This window comes from Phaseolus vulgaris, chromosome 10 (genome assembly GCF_000499845.2).
Source record: "Phaseolus vulgaris cultivar G19833 chromosome 10, P. vulgaris v2.0, whole genome shotgun sequence".
NCBI lineage: Eukaryota > Viridiplantae > Streptophyta > Magnoliopsida > Fabales > Fabaceae > Phaseolus > Phaseolus vulgaris.
The window spans coordinates 3,972,338-3,988,213 of record NC_023750.2 but is presented as its reverse complement, the minus strand read 5'-3'; the positions used below and the strand labels follow the sequence as shown (position 1 = coordinate 3,988,213).

Sequence of the window (15,876 nt, the reverse complement as noted above, 5' to 3'; positions counted from 1 at the left end):
ATGCCAATGGAACAGTTTGACCACAATGCAAGGAGAAAAAACAAATATAAGGAAAAACGAAAAAGATTTATACGTAGTGAAGATGCAGAGAAAGAAAGCAATTCAAGAAACTCACAATGACACAAATTAATGAAGATGCAGAAGAAGAGAAGAACTGCAAGCGTACGCGAGCGGAGGAACAGTGAAAACGAAAGGCAAAGTGGAGAAGAAAATATGAAAGTAGTGTGTGCAATTTAAATTTTAGGGTAAAAAAAGATTTACAAATGCGGCTATTTGAATAGCCGCATTTGTAAATCAAATTAATTTAAAAAATGTCACCGTATTTTTTACGAATGCGTTTGAACGCAAAGCCGCACTTAATAAGAGTATTATTTTCATCATTTTATACTAGTGAAAAAACTAACATGAATGACAAACATTCACCCACAAATGCTCCAATAATGCAATTAGAGAGAAAGGTCTGCCGCCACAAATGAGACATAAAGACGGAAGTAGAATTTAGATGACCAACAAGTGCAGACTCGCGTTGTAGTCGCCTTCGTCAGAGAAGAAGAAGAGGGATTCATGTGCGTTCAAAATGCAAGGAAGAAGATGCATTGTGTTCTTATTTAAGCAACTTCTGACGTAAATATATGAATATTTACATGAGACCCTAGAACATCTGAACATGTTTGAAATATTTACGAAAATATTACCATATTTTTTTGCGTAGGAGTTCAACATAAAAATAGGTGACGTAATTGACTCATTTTACATGATTGTGTATGAGGAATTTCCAAGAAAGTACTTACCCTTTTCCATGTTTGGAGACCCACTTTAAGTTGTTTTAAAATGAAATACTTTTGAAACTCTCCTCATGCGAAGAGAGTGGTATCAAGAATGGATTTTTCACTAAGGATATATACAATTTTATAATGTAAAAAGTGTAATAAATAAAATTATATTAAATTTATCACTTTCATTCATTTTTTTTTTACAATCTGTATTGTAAATAAAAGAGAAAATTACATGTATTTTTTTCCCTAGGCGAACATTTCCTCTAATATTAATTTTTTTATTAATAAAATGACACTATAAGCTCAGTAATTTTAGAAAAGACATTCATTTAACTAATATTTTTAATAATTATTATATTTTAATAAAGAGACACAATTTCTTTACTTGTTTATTTTTTAATTATTAAAAAATTAATAAATTAAAAAAGATATTTTAGAAGTGTCCAACCATTATACAACAACAAACACTCTAAGCAACTTTCCTACAAACGGAACCATTGAAAAGTTGCCATCACCAAAAAAAGGCTACATATTAAAGACTAAGCATCCTCCACAAACAATTAGGTCCTAGACCTTCAAACTTATGCAGTAAGCATGAGACTGCAGATATCTCAATGTTGATAACAGCACCTTATACAGCAGAGAAGCACTTTCCATAAAATTCTCTACCACACACCAACATAAATGCAAGTATTGAAAAAAACTCTGGCCAACCTTTACAACAGCAAAGAGGCTCTTTTGCTGCCTTAACTGCATCATCACGCCTATTTTCATGCACCTTTCATTCTACCTTATTTCCACCATTCTTCCTCAGAGAGTCAAACTGCATGGTTATCTAATGGCTGCAGCAGAATCTTCTCAAGCCATTCTACTCATGGACATAGCAATTACCGGCACAGTACTTCAAGCATAATCTTCAAGCAGAAACTGAACTCTCGAACAAATTGGCTGCAGCATTTTCTAACTTTCCTTAAGAGATTCTAATAAAGGCTAGAAAATTGACTTGGAGAGTACTGGTGCTTATTTCTCAAAAAACGAACACTTTCTCCTTAAGCCTCCTCAATTGTTCTCTAAAGCTAGTTCAACATTTAAACCAATCCCTCCACTTCCAGGTTCAAACAAATTCCTGCATTGGGATTGAGTACTTCTCGCATCACCTTCCCTTCACAACTTTCTACATACTAACCCAGCTTTGCACCCTCTAAGAGGCTTCTCACCCAATCTCTTAAATCTGCCCGATACCTCTACTCACCTCAGACTTTACTGACCCCTTCAGCTCCTCAAAATCAGCAAGCTAATGCCTCCTGCTACCTCATCCAGGCATTTCATTTTCTCCTCCTAAGGGTCCACAAAGCAGAACCTATAGACCTTTGACATTTTTGCTTCAAATGCTACAGAGTTGTTCTGTTTCGCACCTTAATAACAGCCTTCTAGTTGAAATTAAAATTCTTTTTCCATCATTGTGCAACTTGCGCTTTATGATTAAAAGTCTCATCAGAGTACCGTAATTAGCATCTGAAGTGTAGCATTTATACCACCTAAATTATGCAGATTTATTGGTGCACTCAAAACTGAAGTGAGTATGTTCTGCTTCTCATAGACTGGCCAGCACAGGCTTTCTCCCAACAGCTGATACACCAATAGTTCAAAAGCACAGTCTAGTCGTCAGTTATGCAACCAAAACAACCTGCATAGCTTACCCTGGCGCCCCTCAAGTAAGCATTAAAAACTTGCCTTTAGTATTTACCGACACCTTTACCTTGAGAACTATGCTTCTGGACCAGCACCAGTAGCAGAGCTACATAAAGTCCACATCCTACTTCTACACCAGTCTCATAATGAAATGGAAACTGGGGAATCCTTGGGGAGAGGCTCAACACCTCTGCTGCTACTATTAATTCCTGCAACTCCTTAGAACTGCATCAGCATTGATAAGGTTGCTCTACTTTGTGCTGCCCCTACCTGAACTCTCCCAGCCTACTAAACACCCTTCACGTGATAGTTTCCTTCGAGTACTATAGCTACCCTACATTCAACCTTTCCCTCCATAATTGCTTCCTATATTCCTTCCCCTTACCTATAACTTCTAATACATGGAAGGGGATTCAGGACCCGTGTAGGAGTGATTGAAAGAAGGAGTCCTATACTTCATCCACAACCAAGACATAAGTTGTACCATATGGAAAATCTCTTCCGCATTAACTGCTCCTTGTTTGAAAATAACGTTGTTTCTATGATCCCAAATACACCTCACTATGATTGCCCAAATACCTTTCCATACCAAGTTTTGATTGCTATTCACCTGTTCCAGATGAAAATTCTCAAAATGGCACTTCAATTCATTGTGTTGCACCGATAGAATACCAATCCATCTAAAACATGTAGGCCAAACCTTCTAGGCAATCATGCATTCTATGAATAAATGTTGACTTGACTCCTCCTTAGCCTGACACAGCACATAAGGGAGTAGGCACTGACACTCCTCTCCTACTTAATGCTACTCTTGTTGGAATTCTATCCAATAAGACCATCCGGGCCGTAAACAACACGTTGGGTAGCGCTTTTATCTTCCAAAATCACTTGAAGAGGTCATTGTGAGGACCTCTTACAGGATTAGTTAAGTGATCATACGCCGATTTCACTAAGAACATCCCTGATTCTTCATTCCTCCACACCTGGTAGCCCTTCACCTTTTTATACAGATTGGTTTGAGATATGAGCCTTAAAAGATCTTCCTCCATAATAGATTCCCACACAAACCTAGCACATCTCCACCTTAGACTCCACCGCCATTCTGATCCTACCCACACGCCAGCCTCACCTACCTTTTCTCCCTGGTTCAAGGATAAAGAATGCAACCTAGGGAATACTGTTTTGAGGTTCAGATTTCCAACCCACACATCCTTCCAAAATCTAACCTTATCACTAGCTCCTATTTTCAAACTTGTTGCTTCCTGAAACCATCCACCACCTCCTCCCCCATGACAAACTTTGGACAGGTCCCCCGACCACCATGATTGGAGCTTCACTGGCGTACTAGCAGCCGAGCCATACTTTGACACCAGCAAGTCTCTCCATTTGCCTTTCTCTCCAATCAGTAAACACCACCTCCATTTAGCCAGAAGAGCTTGGTTAAACTTTCTAATGTCTTTAACACCCAACCCACCTTCCTCTTTAGGTTTACACACATCCTCCCATCTTACCCATGATATTGTTCTTTCTTCCTTCCCCCACGCCCACAAGAACCTCCTTTGGATGCTGGTGATGCTAATACGAATTCTGGCGCTTTATAGAATGCTAGATAGAAGAGAGGCAAAGCTGAGAGGACAAATTTAATTAAACATATTCTTCCTGCCAATGACAAGAATCTCCCTTTCCACGCACTGAGTTTTGCTTTAAGTTTCCTTAGGATTGGCTCCCAAAACATTATCTTCCTAGGGTTACCACCCACTTCAAGCCCCAAATACTTGAAAGGAATCGACATCTGCGTACAATTTAAGGTCTTAGCGTAGAGATCCAGGGCATTCCTTTCAACATTTATGCCTGCAACCTTCGACTTATGGAAATTAATCTTCAAGCCTGATGCAAGTTCATAGCCCCTCAATATAGCCTTCATAGTGATTACATTTCTAAAGGAGTCTTCACATAGAAAAAGTGTATCATCAGCCAATTGAAGCACGCACACCTCTACCGCATTCCTACCAATCTTCAAGCCTGATAACGCATTGGCCTTTATAGCTTGTTTGGCTAACTCAGCAAGGCCTTCAGCTACTATGATAAATAGGAATGGTGCTAGATGATCACCCTGCCTCAACCCTCTCGTCGGTTTAAATTCTTCAGTAGACTTCTATTAACCAAAATCGAGACCGAAGCAAAAACCAAGCATTCTCTGACCCATAAAATCCATTTATAGTGAAACCCCAACCTTTGCATCATATGATAAAGAAAATCCCACTTGACCGAGTGGTACACCTTTTTATAGTCCACCTTTAAAAATAGGAGACTCCTCCCATCCCTCCTGAGCTCCTCTACCACTTCATTCGCCATTAGTACGCTATCCAGCATCCCTCTATCCATCAAAAAGGCCGAATGACTCCCATCTATCACCGATGGCAGAACAGACTTGATTCTACAAGACAACACCTTCGATATGATTTTATATAGAGCACTCACTAAGGTGATTGGTCTATACTGATCAAGCTTCAAAGGGTCACTAACTTTAGGGACCAAGGCTATAAACGAAGCATTACATCCTTTTGGTATGCTACTTGAATCATGGAACTGTGCCACCACTGCTACAATGTCACTTTTAATAACATCCCAACTTTTCTTGATGAAGTTAAAGTTATATCCATATGGACCAGGACTCTTTGAGCCATCACATCGCCACACCGCTTCCTGCACTTCTTCCTTAGTGAACTCAACAATAAGGATAAGATTTCCTTCCACAGAGAGGGTTTTAAACTTAGCCGCACCAATTCTAACCCCGACGTCTTTAGTAGCCACAAATTTGTCTTGGAACAACTTTTTTGCTTCTTTTATAACAACTTCAGGCTCCTCGCACCACTCACCTCCGACCTCAACTCTTTTGATTTCATTCCTAAGTCTTCTCCACCTTAGAATTGAGTGATAGTATCTTGAACATGAATCCCCATGCTTTAGCCAATTTACTCTCGTCTTTTGACTAGTGAGAGATTATATCTTTTTATTTGTCACCCTCAATTGGCTAACGAGTTCCATTCTTTCAAGCCTAGAACTTCCCTCCAGCTTGCCATATGCATCTTGACAGTCAACTTCTTCTATTCTCTTCAAGATTCTACTCTTTTTTAAGTCAATATTACCAAACACATCCATGTTCCAGACTTTTAGGTCGTTCTTTAGCATCTTCAACTTATCTTTGAGTTTGATCATGTCATTCCCTTGTGTAGAGTATGACATCCATTTCTCTTGCACCAGCTCCTTGAATCCCCTCTCCATGTGCCATGCGTCGATAGTTCTGAATGGCTTAGGATCTCAGTCTTTTACCATAAACTTCACCACTAAAACATAGTGATCAAACACTACCTGCTGTTTACACCCTGACCAATTCTGTAACCAATCATTGTTCACAAGCACTCTATCTAACCTGCTCTTAGTTGATCCATTTGATTTGAACCATGTGCACTTCTTGCCAATAATAGGCAAATCTAGCAAGAAATTTTTGTCAACGAACCAATTGAAACCAATTATTTCATTTGACAAAGCTACCCTTTCACTGACACCTTTCCTTCTCCATTGATGTGCGCGAACTTCATCGCTACTTGTTTATAAAAAATGACCTGTCGTAAATTTTTTCAAATTATATTTATACTTTTTTTTTATTTTGTTACTTTGTTACAATGATTTATGTTAACGAGGTGAATGGGTAATGTAAACATGCATGTTATATTTTAAAACTTAAAAAGCTGGACGCATAATATAAAAAAGGAATATATTGGAGAAAATTTCATAGGTATTAGTATAATATTTATTTTTTCAGTGATTCAAAGTTGGCGTGCATTGGTCTAACTTTTAAAATGGCTAAAGTAAAAGAGGTTCTGTGATATCATTTGACTATAAAAAAATGTATTATTCATCTTTGGTGTCCTTAACGGTTATGTCTGTGCATATTATTTGACTGCGTTGCATCATTTGTTTCTCTTCTGCTAACAGTTGATGACCTCATCAATTCCTTCCATGGAATTGGCCTCCTCAACATCCAAACTCCCACGGATGTACGATGTACTCATCAACTTTACTGGAGAAGACATCCAAAGGAAATTTGTGTCTCATCTCAATTCTGCCCTCTCTGCTGTTGGCTTCACCACTTTCCTTCACCACCCCAATGCACACAACCCAATTCACATCCAACAACCTATTCTCAATCTCTCTCGTGTAGCAATTGTTGTTTTCACCAAAACCTATTCTCAATCTGCTTGGTGTCTTCACCAGCTTCAACAAATCATTAGATGGAAAGAAACTTATTGTCGACATGTTCTGCCCGTTTATTACGAAATTGAGCCATCTGATGTACGTCTTCAGAAGGGTGATTTTGGAAAAGCCTTGAAAGAAACTGCACACCAAACATTTTCAGGACAACAACTGGAACATGCCATGTCCAAATGGAGCCACGCACTCACCAAAGCTGCAAATTTCTTTGGATGGGATGAGAGCAATTACAGGTAAATCACTCACTCAATCACCATATTTTAAGCTTCTGATTTAATTTTGGTAATACATGACATGACTTCTTCCATAATTGCTATTGAACTTGAAGGAGTGATGCTGAACTAGTGGACAAAATTGTTAAGACCGTTCTTAATTTACCAGTGTTGTCTGCTACTAAATTTCCAGTTGGATTACAATACCAAGTGGAGGATCTGATTGGAACTATCAAAAGTAAATCCACGGAAGTTTGTAGGATAGCGATATGTGGACAGGGAGGATCTGGTAAAACCACCCTTGCTAAAGCCATCTACCATCAAATTCATGATACATTCACGGAGAAAAGTTTCATTGAAGATATTGGACAAGTTATCGGAATAAGAGGGGATCTTGGTTTACTAGAACAACTCCTTTCAGATGTCCTAAAAACAAAGGTAGAGATAGATAGCTTTGAGATGGGAAGACGTATGATTCGGGAAAGACTTTCTGGGAAAAGGGTGCTCATTGTACTTGACGATGTGCCTCCGTTTGATGCCACATTACTATGGGAATGCCGTCATTGGTATGGAAGAGGAAGTGTAATAATCATTACAACAACACCTGAAAAACTACCGATGATATATCAAACTGATTCTATTTTTCAGGTAGAGCTAATGAACTCAGATGAATCCCTTGAGCTTCTTAGTTGGCACGCATTTAAAGAAGCAAAACCAAAAGAAGATTATCGTTTCCTAGCAGAAAGAGTAGTTGCTTATTGTGGAGGACTACCTCTAGCTCTTGAAGTCATTGAAAGTTATTTATATGAAAGGACGAAAGAAGAATGGAATAGAGTACTCTTAAAATTAAAGAAAATTCCCGACCGTAAATTTGACCAGATATTGAAAATAAGCTTCGACGGTTTATGCAATCAAATGGAAAAAAAATTATTCCTTGATTTATGTTGTTCCTTTGTTGGTAAAGGCAGAGCGTATGTTACCAAGATCCTAAATGGCTGTGGAATAGACCCTGATAGTGAAATAAGAGTTCTGACAGAGCGTAGTCTTATACGAGTTAATAAGAACAACAAATTAGGAATGCATCCGTTGCTACGACAAATGGGAAGAGAAATTATTCGTCAAATTTCAAGAAAGGAAACTGGGAAGAACAGTCAACTGTGTTTTGATAAGGATGCAGAATATGTACTGTCAGAGAATACGGTAAGAACATCCTTTATCTATGCTTTTGAAACTTCTTTTGGAAGTGGTTGCTTTCTCATGTGTAATATATTTCTTTCTTAGCTCTTCTCATCTAAGGGGACAAAAGTGATTCAGAGATTGCCTATCGGAAGTGATTTCTTGGAACGTTATTCTTTAGAGGCAAGAGACGCATCAAGACGGCTGGAATTCGCTGGACATTCCGAGTACCATTCTAAGAAACTGAGATGGATCAGTATGCAAGGGTTTTCTTCAGAATACCTACCTAACGACTTTTATCTGCATGATGCAATAGTGATTGATTTAAAACACAGTCTTCTTCGATTCGTTTGGAAAGAACCCCAGGTTTTTACTACGTGTCATTTTGTTTTAAAATTATTATTTGTTTCCACTTATAACTATTCCGTTTTCTCATATTCTTCTCTACCGTTTTATCAAAAACTATCTTCTTGAAGGTTTTGGCGTGGCTAAAAGTCCTTAATCTTAGTCACTCAAAGTACTTAAAAGAAACCCCTGACTTTTCCGGACTACCAAGTCTTGAACAGCTTATTCTCAAAGATTGTCCAAGATTGCGTGAAGTACACCAATCTATTGGATGTCTCTGCAATCTTATACTGCTAAATTTGAAGGATTGTACAAGTCTGAGCAATCTCCCCGAAGAGATATATAAGCTGAAATGTTTAAAAACTCTGATTCTATCTGGTTGTTCGAAGATGGACCTAATGGAAAACGATAGAGTGCGAATGAAATCCTTGATAACTATAATTGCTGAAAATACAGTTATGAAACAATTGCCTTTTACAATTGTAAGCCGAAAAAGCATTGGATATATATCCCTACGTGGATTTGAGGAATCGTCACATAATCTTTTTCCTTCTATCATTCGGTCTCGGATGTCGCCAACAACGAATCCCCTATCTTATATTCATTCCTTCATGCATACGGAAGATAATAGTTGGGATGATATTGCACCATTGCTTAGCAGCCTCGCAAATCTTCGAAGTGTTTTGGTGCAATGTGACGCCGAGTTTCAACTATCTAAGCAAGTAAAAACCATACTGGCCGAATATGGTGCAAATATTACAGAATCAGTAATTTCAAAGCATCACCTCAGGTATTTTCTGACTGGTGTTGGAAGATACAAACAATTCTTCAATACTGGGAGCAGTAGCATACCTAAGGTTCTTCTCTAGCTTTCCCTTTTTTATTACCTTCAACATCATTTTAGGTATTATTTAAGAGAACAGAAAATAATCCTAATCAAGTATATAGTACAAACTAAAATACTGAACTTTTATATCTCTTCCCTTCGATGGCCCCACGACTTCATATAAAAGTATCTTATTTTAATAAACAACTAATCAAGTGATTATGCTTATACTAAGTACTACCAAATTGATTTCCACTTTCTTGCTTTACTAGCTTCATGATTGCTTTATTCCCAATGATCATTGAAATATAAACTAAGAGAGACAAAAACAGAAATGCATTCTAAATCCTTAAAGAAATGAAAGTGCTATATACACAACAAAACTATTAACCAGATCTGTTTTAATCATGTATAACATTTTTGTTTAACTAAACATATCCTTGTTTATCACATGATACAGATATTTGAAAGCAGTGAGTTATGTGATGCTTATCTCCCAGGTGACAATGATCCTTATTGGTTGGCCCATATGGGTGAGGGACATTCTGTTTCTTTCACTGTGCCTCAAGATCGTGTCGTGAAGGGAATGGCTTTGTGTGTGGTTTATTTATCAACCTCTGAAATCATTGAACCTGCACTTAGTACTGTCTTAATTGTTAATTACACAAAGTGCACATGCCAGATACACAACCATGGCACAGTAATTTCCTTCAACAACGAAGATTGGGCTGACATAATGTCAAATTTAGGATCAAAAGACAAGGTGGAGATTTTTGTGAGTTTTGGTAATGAATTGGTAGTCAAGAACACAGCTGTCTATCTAATATGTAGTGAATCGAATGACTTAGAAAAGGAGCCTGTGCCAAAGAAAAAAATCTTTTATTAGATTAATAAAGAAAATTGTAATGTGAGAACAGCCGGATCCCTTGAGTTATGGAATGAATCCTGGTGTCCTTATTGCAATTCTTTTTTCTGATCTTTCCTTGTTTTTCTTTGAGTAGAGCTCATAGTTACGAGATTCATATTTATTTTACCCTGTTTCTCATTTCTCACATTGTGCTTGCTTGGCTTTACTTAGCTGTTTATTGGATTTGCTTTCTCGTTGTTACTTTTGTCAATTCTTTTCCCTTTTAGCATATAATATTTCATTCAGAAATCCTCGTATTTCTTATGAAATAAAGATAGTTGCGGTTCAATAATTTGTTATGTGTTTTGCCATACTATATGCTATGTAGTCTGTTTTTATTTCAACATAAGAAGCACCGTAGCCTCATCGCTTTATTTCAAACTAAATTAAACAAAGTTTGATTTCATTTCTCGTTATTTACACTGATTCTATTTGTTTTATGTATAATTTAAAAGTATTTCATTTTTTTTTCAATTTACATTTATAAATTTTGTTACATGAACTGCATGTATGGGTATGTATGAGCCGCAAGCATTGTTATATATATATATATATATATATATAAGCCATAGACGATGCCACTGTAGGTCATCTAATAATAGCCGCATGCATTTACTTTACCCTGTTTCTTACTCCTCCACATCATCATCATCAACTTCTTGTTCTCTCTTCTTCCTCTGTAATCCAAATATACCTTCCACTTCAATGATTTTATTGGCATGTGACATTTGATCTACTTGGTAAGGGACGTTCTCTTCCATCATTTGAGTCAATGTGACCTTAGGCTGGCTTTAATTCAACACATCAACCATGTTTGTCTACTTGAAATGTTGGATATAGGACATTGTTCACTTATCTGTGCTAGATTAAATGGATCAAATGGTTGGTATCTTGAACTCATTTGAATATCCACAATATTATATTTAGGGTCAAAACTTGCACCTCTTCTTGATTGATCAAACATGTATCGGTCGAGGCCGAATGATCCTATAACACTTGGTATCAGATGTCGCACAACTAACTAGTGTAAATACATCAAAGTAAAAAGGAATACGTGATATATTAGGTAATTTCATTTTTATGATTATACACAATAAACATGACCCATCAATGATAGAGTCAATTACACTGGTATAAATAAGCACATTAGACAAAGCAAAGGTACTTCACTATTACAACATTAATAGCACTTAAATATTGAATACTCACTTGAGCATCAAAGAACCTTTTGTAGGTGCACTCCCGTAGAGAGCCGAAACCTGAATGCAAGAAGAAGGAAAGTAAGTAAAGCGTGACCAAGGGGAAGAATTAGTTGTCCAACCGGTTGCAAATACTGTCTTAGCCCTTTACAAGTACAACTACGGGTTATTTACCTTCGGTTACCATGGCCAATGAATATAGGCTACCATCACATGGTGTTGGTACTATTAATCTTTTTCATACTTTATCTATTGATAATGTTCTTTATGTTTTTGGGTCTCCATTTAACTTATTATCCAGTCGTCTCACTTATTATCCCCAAAATTGTATGGCTTCTCATGGTATTCTTCATCAAACTTCATGTGCTTATACACCTTAACAAAATGGGGTAGCTGGGCGCAAGAATAGACATCTGGTTAAAACAACTCGTACTATTTTAATCCATGGTGATGTTCCTCAGTGTTTTTGGGGTGATGTTGTTCTTAGTGCATGTTATCTCATTAATCGCATGCCATCTTCAGTTTTAGATAACAAAATTCCTCATTCTATTTTATTTCCTCATCCAACGACAGTTGAACCTCCAACAGTTGAACTTGATCTTCCTATTGCTATCCGTAAAGGTATACGTTCTACCCGTATTATGATTATAAAAATAAAGAACAAATCCTTTTGAACCAGCTATGAGAAAATCTTTTTGTTCCAAAAATAACTCAAACATACTTTGCACATAAATCTTTATTATTAATTTATATAATTCATGATTATATAATATATAAATCGTGTCCCCGTATCCTACATTTTAGAGATTATACGTATTTTCGTGTCTGTGTTGTATATCAGTGTCTGTGTCAATATGCTTCATAGGTTGTGTCAGATGGTACGTTTCATGAAGCTTTCTTTGGACCAATACAACTTTTGCCGACCACATCATATGATGCTCAGTAATACAATTTTGGTGAGATCTGGCAATTTCAATGACCGGGCTTTAAAACTGGATTTTTGGGGGATGGTAAAATATGTTCTACTATCTGGCTATGATGGATCATCACAATAGAACCTAGGTTCATGAATAGAGGCTACGGTGCTTATTATGTAGAAACAAAAACAGACACTACCAAACAGATAGCTAAACTAAACACAACATAATATCGAAACTTTTGAAACTTTCCTGTAGGTCTAAGAGACTCATCAAGACTTTTGAAACTAGCTGCAGACTCTGAGTACCTTCCTGCGAAATTAAGATCAATCAGTTTGCGAGGGTTTTACCTACCTAACCACTTTTTTTTGCATGATCCCGTGAGTTATGGAATTAATCCTTGTGTCCTCTAGTGCAATTTATCTTTCTGATCCTTTCCTTGTTTTTCTTTGAGTATAGCTCATAGTTAAATTCATATTTATTTTACAAAATACTGAAAACAAGCTTCGACGGTGTACACAATCAAATGGAAAAAGATTTATTCCTTGATGTATGTTATTTCCTTTGTTAGTAAGGACAGTGTCTACGTTACTAAGATCCTAAATGGCTGTGGAATAGATGCTGATAGTGGAATAAGAGTTCTCATACAGCGTAGTCTCATAATAAGAACAACAAATTAGGAAGACAAATGGGAAGATAAATTATTCGTCAAATTTCAGGGAAGAACAGTCAACTGTGGTTTAATAAGGATGCAGAATATGCACTGTCAGAGCATACGGTAAGAACACCCTTTATCTATGGTTTTGAAACTTCTTTTTGGAAGTGGTTGCTTTCTCATGAGCAATATATTTCTTTTTCTTTGCTCTTTTCATCTAAAAGGACAAAAGTGATTCAGAGATTGCCTACCGCAAGTGATTTCTTGGAACGTTATCCTTTAGAGGTAAGACTGCTGAAATTCGCTGGACATTCCGAGTACCTTTATAAGAATACCTATTTTTTTTTTTTATCAGCAATGAATGAATTAAATTAAGAGGGATACTTTAGGGGTACCTGTTTTATAAGAATACCTATAAAACAATATTTATCTGCATGATGCAATAGAGATTGACTTAAAACACAGTCTTGTTCGATTCGTTTGGAAAGAACCCAAGGTTTTATTACGTGTCATTCTCTTTTAAAATCATTATTTGTTTCCACTTATAACTATTTCGTTTTCTCATTTACTTCTCTGATATTTTATCAAAAACTATCTTCTTCAAGGTTTTGACGTGGCTAAAAGTCCTTAATCTTGATAGAAACCCCTGACTTTTCCGATACCAAGTCTTTAACAACTCATTCTCAAAGATTGTCCAAGATTGAGGGAAGTAGACCAATCTATTGGATGCCTCTTGTATCTTACATTGCTAAATTTGCAGGACTGTACAAATCTAAGCAATCTCCCCAGAAAGATGTATAAGTTGAAATCCTTAAAAACTCTGATTCTATCTGGTTGTTGGAAGATTCACCTAATAGAAAAAGATATAGTGTGAATGAAATCCTTGATAACTATAATTGCTGAAAATACAGCTGTCAAACAAATGCCTTTTTCAATTGTAAACCCAACAAGCATTGGATATATATCCCTATGTGACTTCTGGTAAGTAATTTATCTTCTTTGAGAACAGTAGGAACCCTTGAGTTATGGAATTAATCCTATGATCCTATCCTTGTTTTTCTTTGAGTATAGCTTACAGTTAACAAATTCATATTTATATTACCCTGTTTCTTCTTGTTTATAAAAAATGACTTGTCGTAATTCTTTTCAAACTAGATTTATACATTTTTTTTGTTTATGATTTATCTTAACGAGATGGGTAATGTAAACAAAGAAGCATGTGTTATATTTTAAAACTTAAAAACATGGACGCATAATATAGAAAAAAGGAATATATTGGAGAAAATTTCAACTGTATTAGTATAATATTTATTTTTCCAGTGGTTCAAAGTTGGCGTGCGTTGGTCGAATTTTTTAAACGCGCTTGCACCACTATAAAAAAAATGTACTCATCTTTGGTGTCCTTTGAATGGTTGTGTCTATACATATCCTTTGAATGTTTATTATGTTCAAACGAAAACAGAGACTACCTACAAGATAGCAAAACAGAACACTTAGCAAAATATCAAACTGCAGCTGTCTTTATATCATAATGCAATGTCTTATTTTAAGAGGATTCCTATTGAAATATTATATGCTAAAAGGGAAAATAATTGAAAAAAGTAAAATCCAGAAAACAAATACAATAAACAGCTTAAGCAAAGCCAAGGAAGCACCACTGAGGAGTGAGAAACAGGGTAAAATAAACATGAATTTTTTAACTATAAGCTACACTATAAAGAAAGGAAAAGATGGGGAAAAAATGACCTTCCTGTTCAAAAAGGAGATAATGACTTACCCGAAAAGTCACATTACAATTTTTTTTATGAATCTAATGAGGGAATTTTCCTTGGCAAACCATATATCAGATAGACAGCTGTGTTCTTAATCACCAAATCATGACCAAAAGTCACAAAAATCTCCACCTAGTCTCTTGATTCTAAATTTGACATTATGTTATGCCAATCTTCATCATTAAAGGAAATTATTGTGCCATGGTTGTGTATTTGGCATGTGCACTTCGTGTAATTAACAATTAAGACAGTAGTAAGTTTAGGTTCAATGATTTCGGAGGTTGATAAATAAACAACACACAAAGCCATTCTTATAAATGTCCATCACCCATATGGACCAACCAATCAGGATCGTTGTCACCTGGGAGAGAAACATCACATGACTCACTGTTTGCAAATACCTGTATCATGTGACAAACTGGGGCATGTTTAGTGAAACAAAAATGTTATACATGATTAAAACAAATCTGGTTAATAGTTTTGCTGTGTATATATCACCATCATTTTGCATTTCTGTTTTTGTCTCTCAGTTTATATTTATACGATCATTAGGAATAAAAAAACCATGAAGCTAGTAAAGCAATAAAGTGGAAGCTATAGAAGCGAAAGGTGCTTAAAGTTCAGTAGTGTAGTTTCTACTAGATACTTCATTAGGATTATTTTATGTTCTCAGAAATAATAGCTAAAATGATGGTGAAGGTAATAAACGAAGGGAAAACTAGAGAAGAACCTTAGGTATGCTATCGCTCACAGTATTGAAGAATTCTTTGTATCTTCCGACACCAGTCAGAGAAGACCTGAAATTATTCTTTGAAATTCCTGATTCTGTAATATTTGCATCATATTCGACCAATATACTTTTTACTTGCTCATGTAGTTCAAACTTGGCGTCACATTGCACCAAAACACTTCGAAGATTTGCAAGGCTGCTAAGCAATGGTGAAATATCATCCCAACTATTATTTTAAACCTTAGTCACGGTTAAATATTTTCCCTCCTAATATTTTTTATTTTATCCATGCACTTTTATTCTTATCTCTTCGTTCTGTACTTTTAAAAAGTTGTTTTTAGCTTCTGTTAAACTTTTTGAAGTGAATGGGGATAATAACATGAAACTAATATGT

At 36.2% G+C, this 15,876-nt stretch overlaps 2 protein-coding genes across 2 annotated transcripts; one reads left to right on the top strand and one right to left on the bottom strand.

The window, feature by feature from the left end:
- Window positions 1–2,370: 2,370 nt before the first annotated feature.
- LOC137819190 (uncharacterized) lies at window positions 2,371–5,753 on the bottom strand. Its single transcript, XM_068622964.1, has 7 exons — window positions 5,508–5,753; window positions 4,749–5,186; window positions 3,980–4,623; window positions 3,386–3,884; window positions 2,953–3,078; window positions 2,536–2,677; window positions 2,371–2,405 (listed from the first exon to the last, which is right to left on the bottom strand). The coding sequence occupies exons 1-7, from the start codon at window positions 5,751–5,753 to the stop codon at window positions 2,371–2,373; spliced, it is 2,130 nt and encodes a 709-aa protein (XP_068479065.1).
- A 601-nt stretch (window positions 5,754–6,354) lies between these two features.
- LOC137819585 (disease resistance protein RUN1-like) lies at window positions 6,355–10,265 on the top strand. Its single transcript, XM_068623479.1, has 5 exons — window positions 6,355–6,976; window positions 7,072–8,155; window positions 8,237–8,497; window positions 8,608–9,333; window positions 9,763–10,265. The coding sequence occupies exons 1-5, from the start codon at window positions 6,471–6,473 to the stop codon at window positions 10,186–10,188; spliced, it is 3,003 nt and encodes a 1,000-aa protein (XP_068479580.1). The 5' UTR covers window positions 6,355–6,470; the 3' UTR covers window positions 10,189–10,265.
- The last annotated feature ends 5,611 nt before the right edge of the window (window positions 10,266–15,876 follow it).

Bases quoted from the DNA above. Each gene is read 5' to 3' on its own strand.
- LOC137819190 (XM_068622964.1), bottom strand. From the start codon at position 5,753: ATGGAGAGGGGATTCAAGGAGCTGGTGCAAGAGAAATGGATGTCATAC. The intron at 4,624-4,748 runs GTGTACCACTCG...TTTGGTTAATAG, and splicing joins TAAAGGTGGACTATAAAAAG to AAGTCTACTGAAGAATTTAA. The intron at 3,079-3,385 runs GTAAGAGGTCCT...CATCTGGAACAG, and splicing joins ATGATCACTTAACTAATCCT to GTGAATAGCAATCAAAACTT.
- LOC137819585 (XM_068623479.1), top strand. From the start codon at position 6,471: ATGACCTCATCAATTCCTTCCATGGAATTGGCCTCCTCAACATCCAAA. The intron at 6,977-7,071 runs GTAAATCACTCA...TTGAACTTGAAG, and splicing joins TGGGATGAGAGCAATTACAG to GAGTGATGCTGAACTAGTGG. The intron at 9,334-9,762 runs GTTCTTCTCTAG...CACATGATACAG, and splicing joins GGAGCAGTAGCATACCTAAG to ATATTTGAAAGCAGTGAGTT.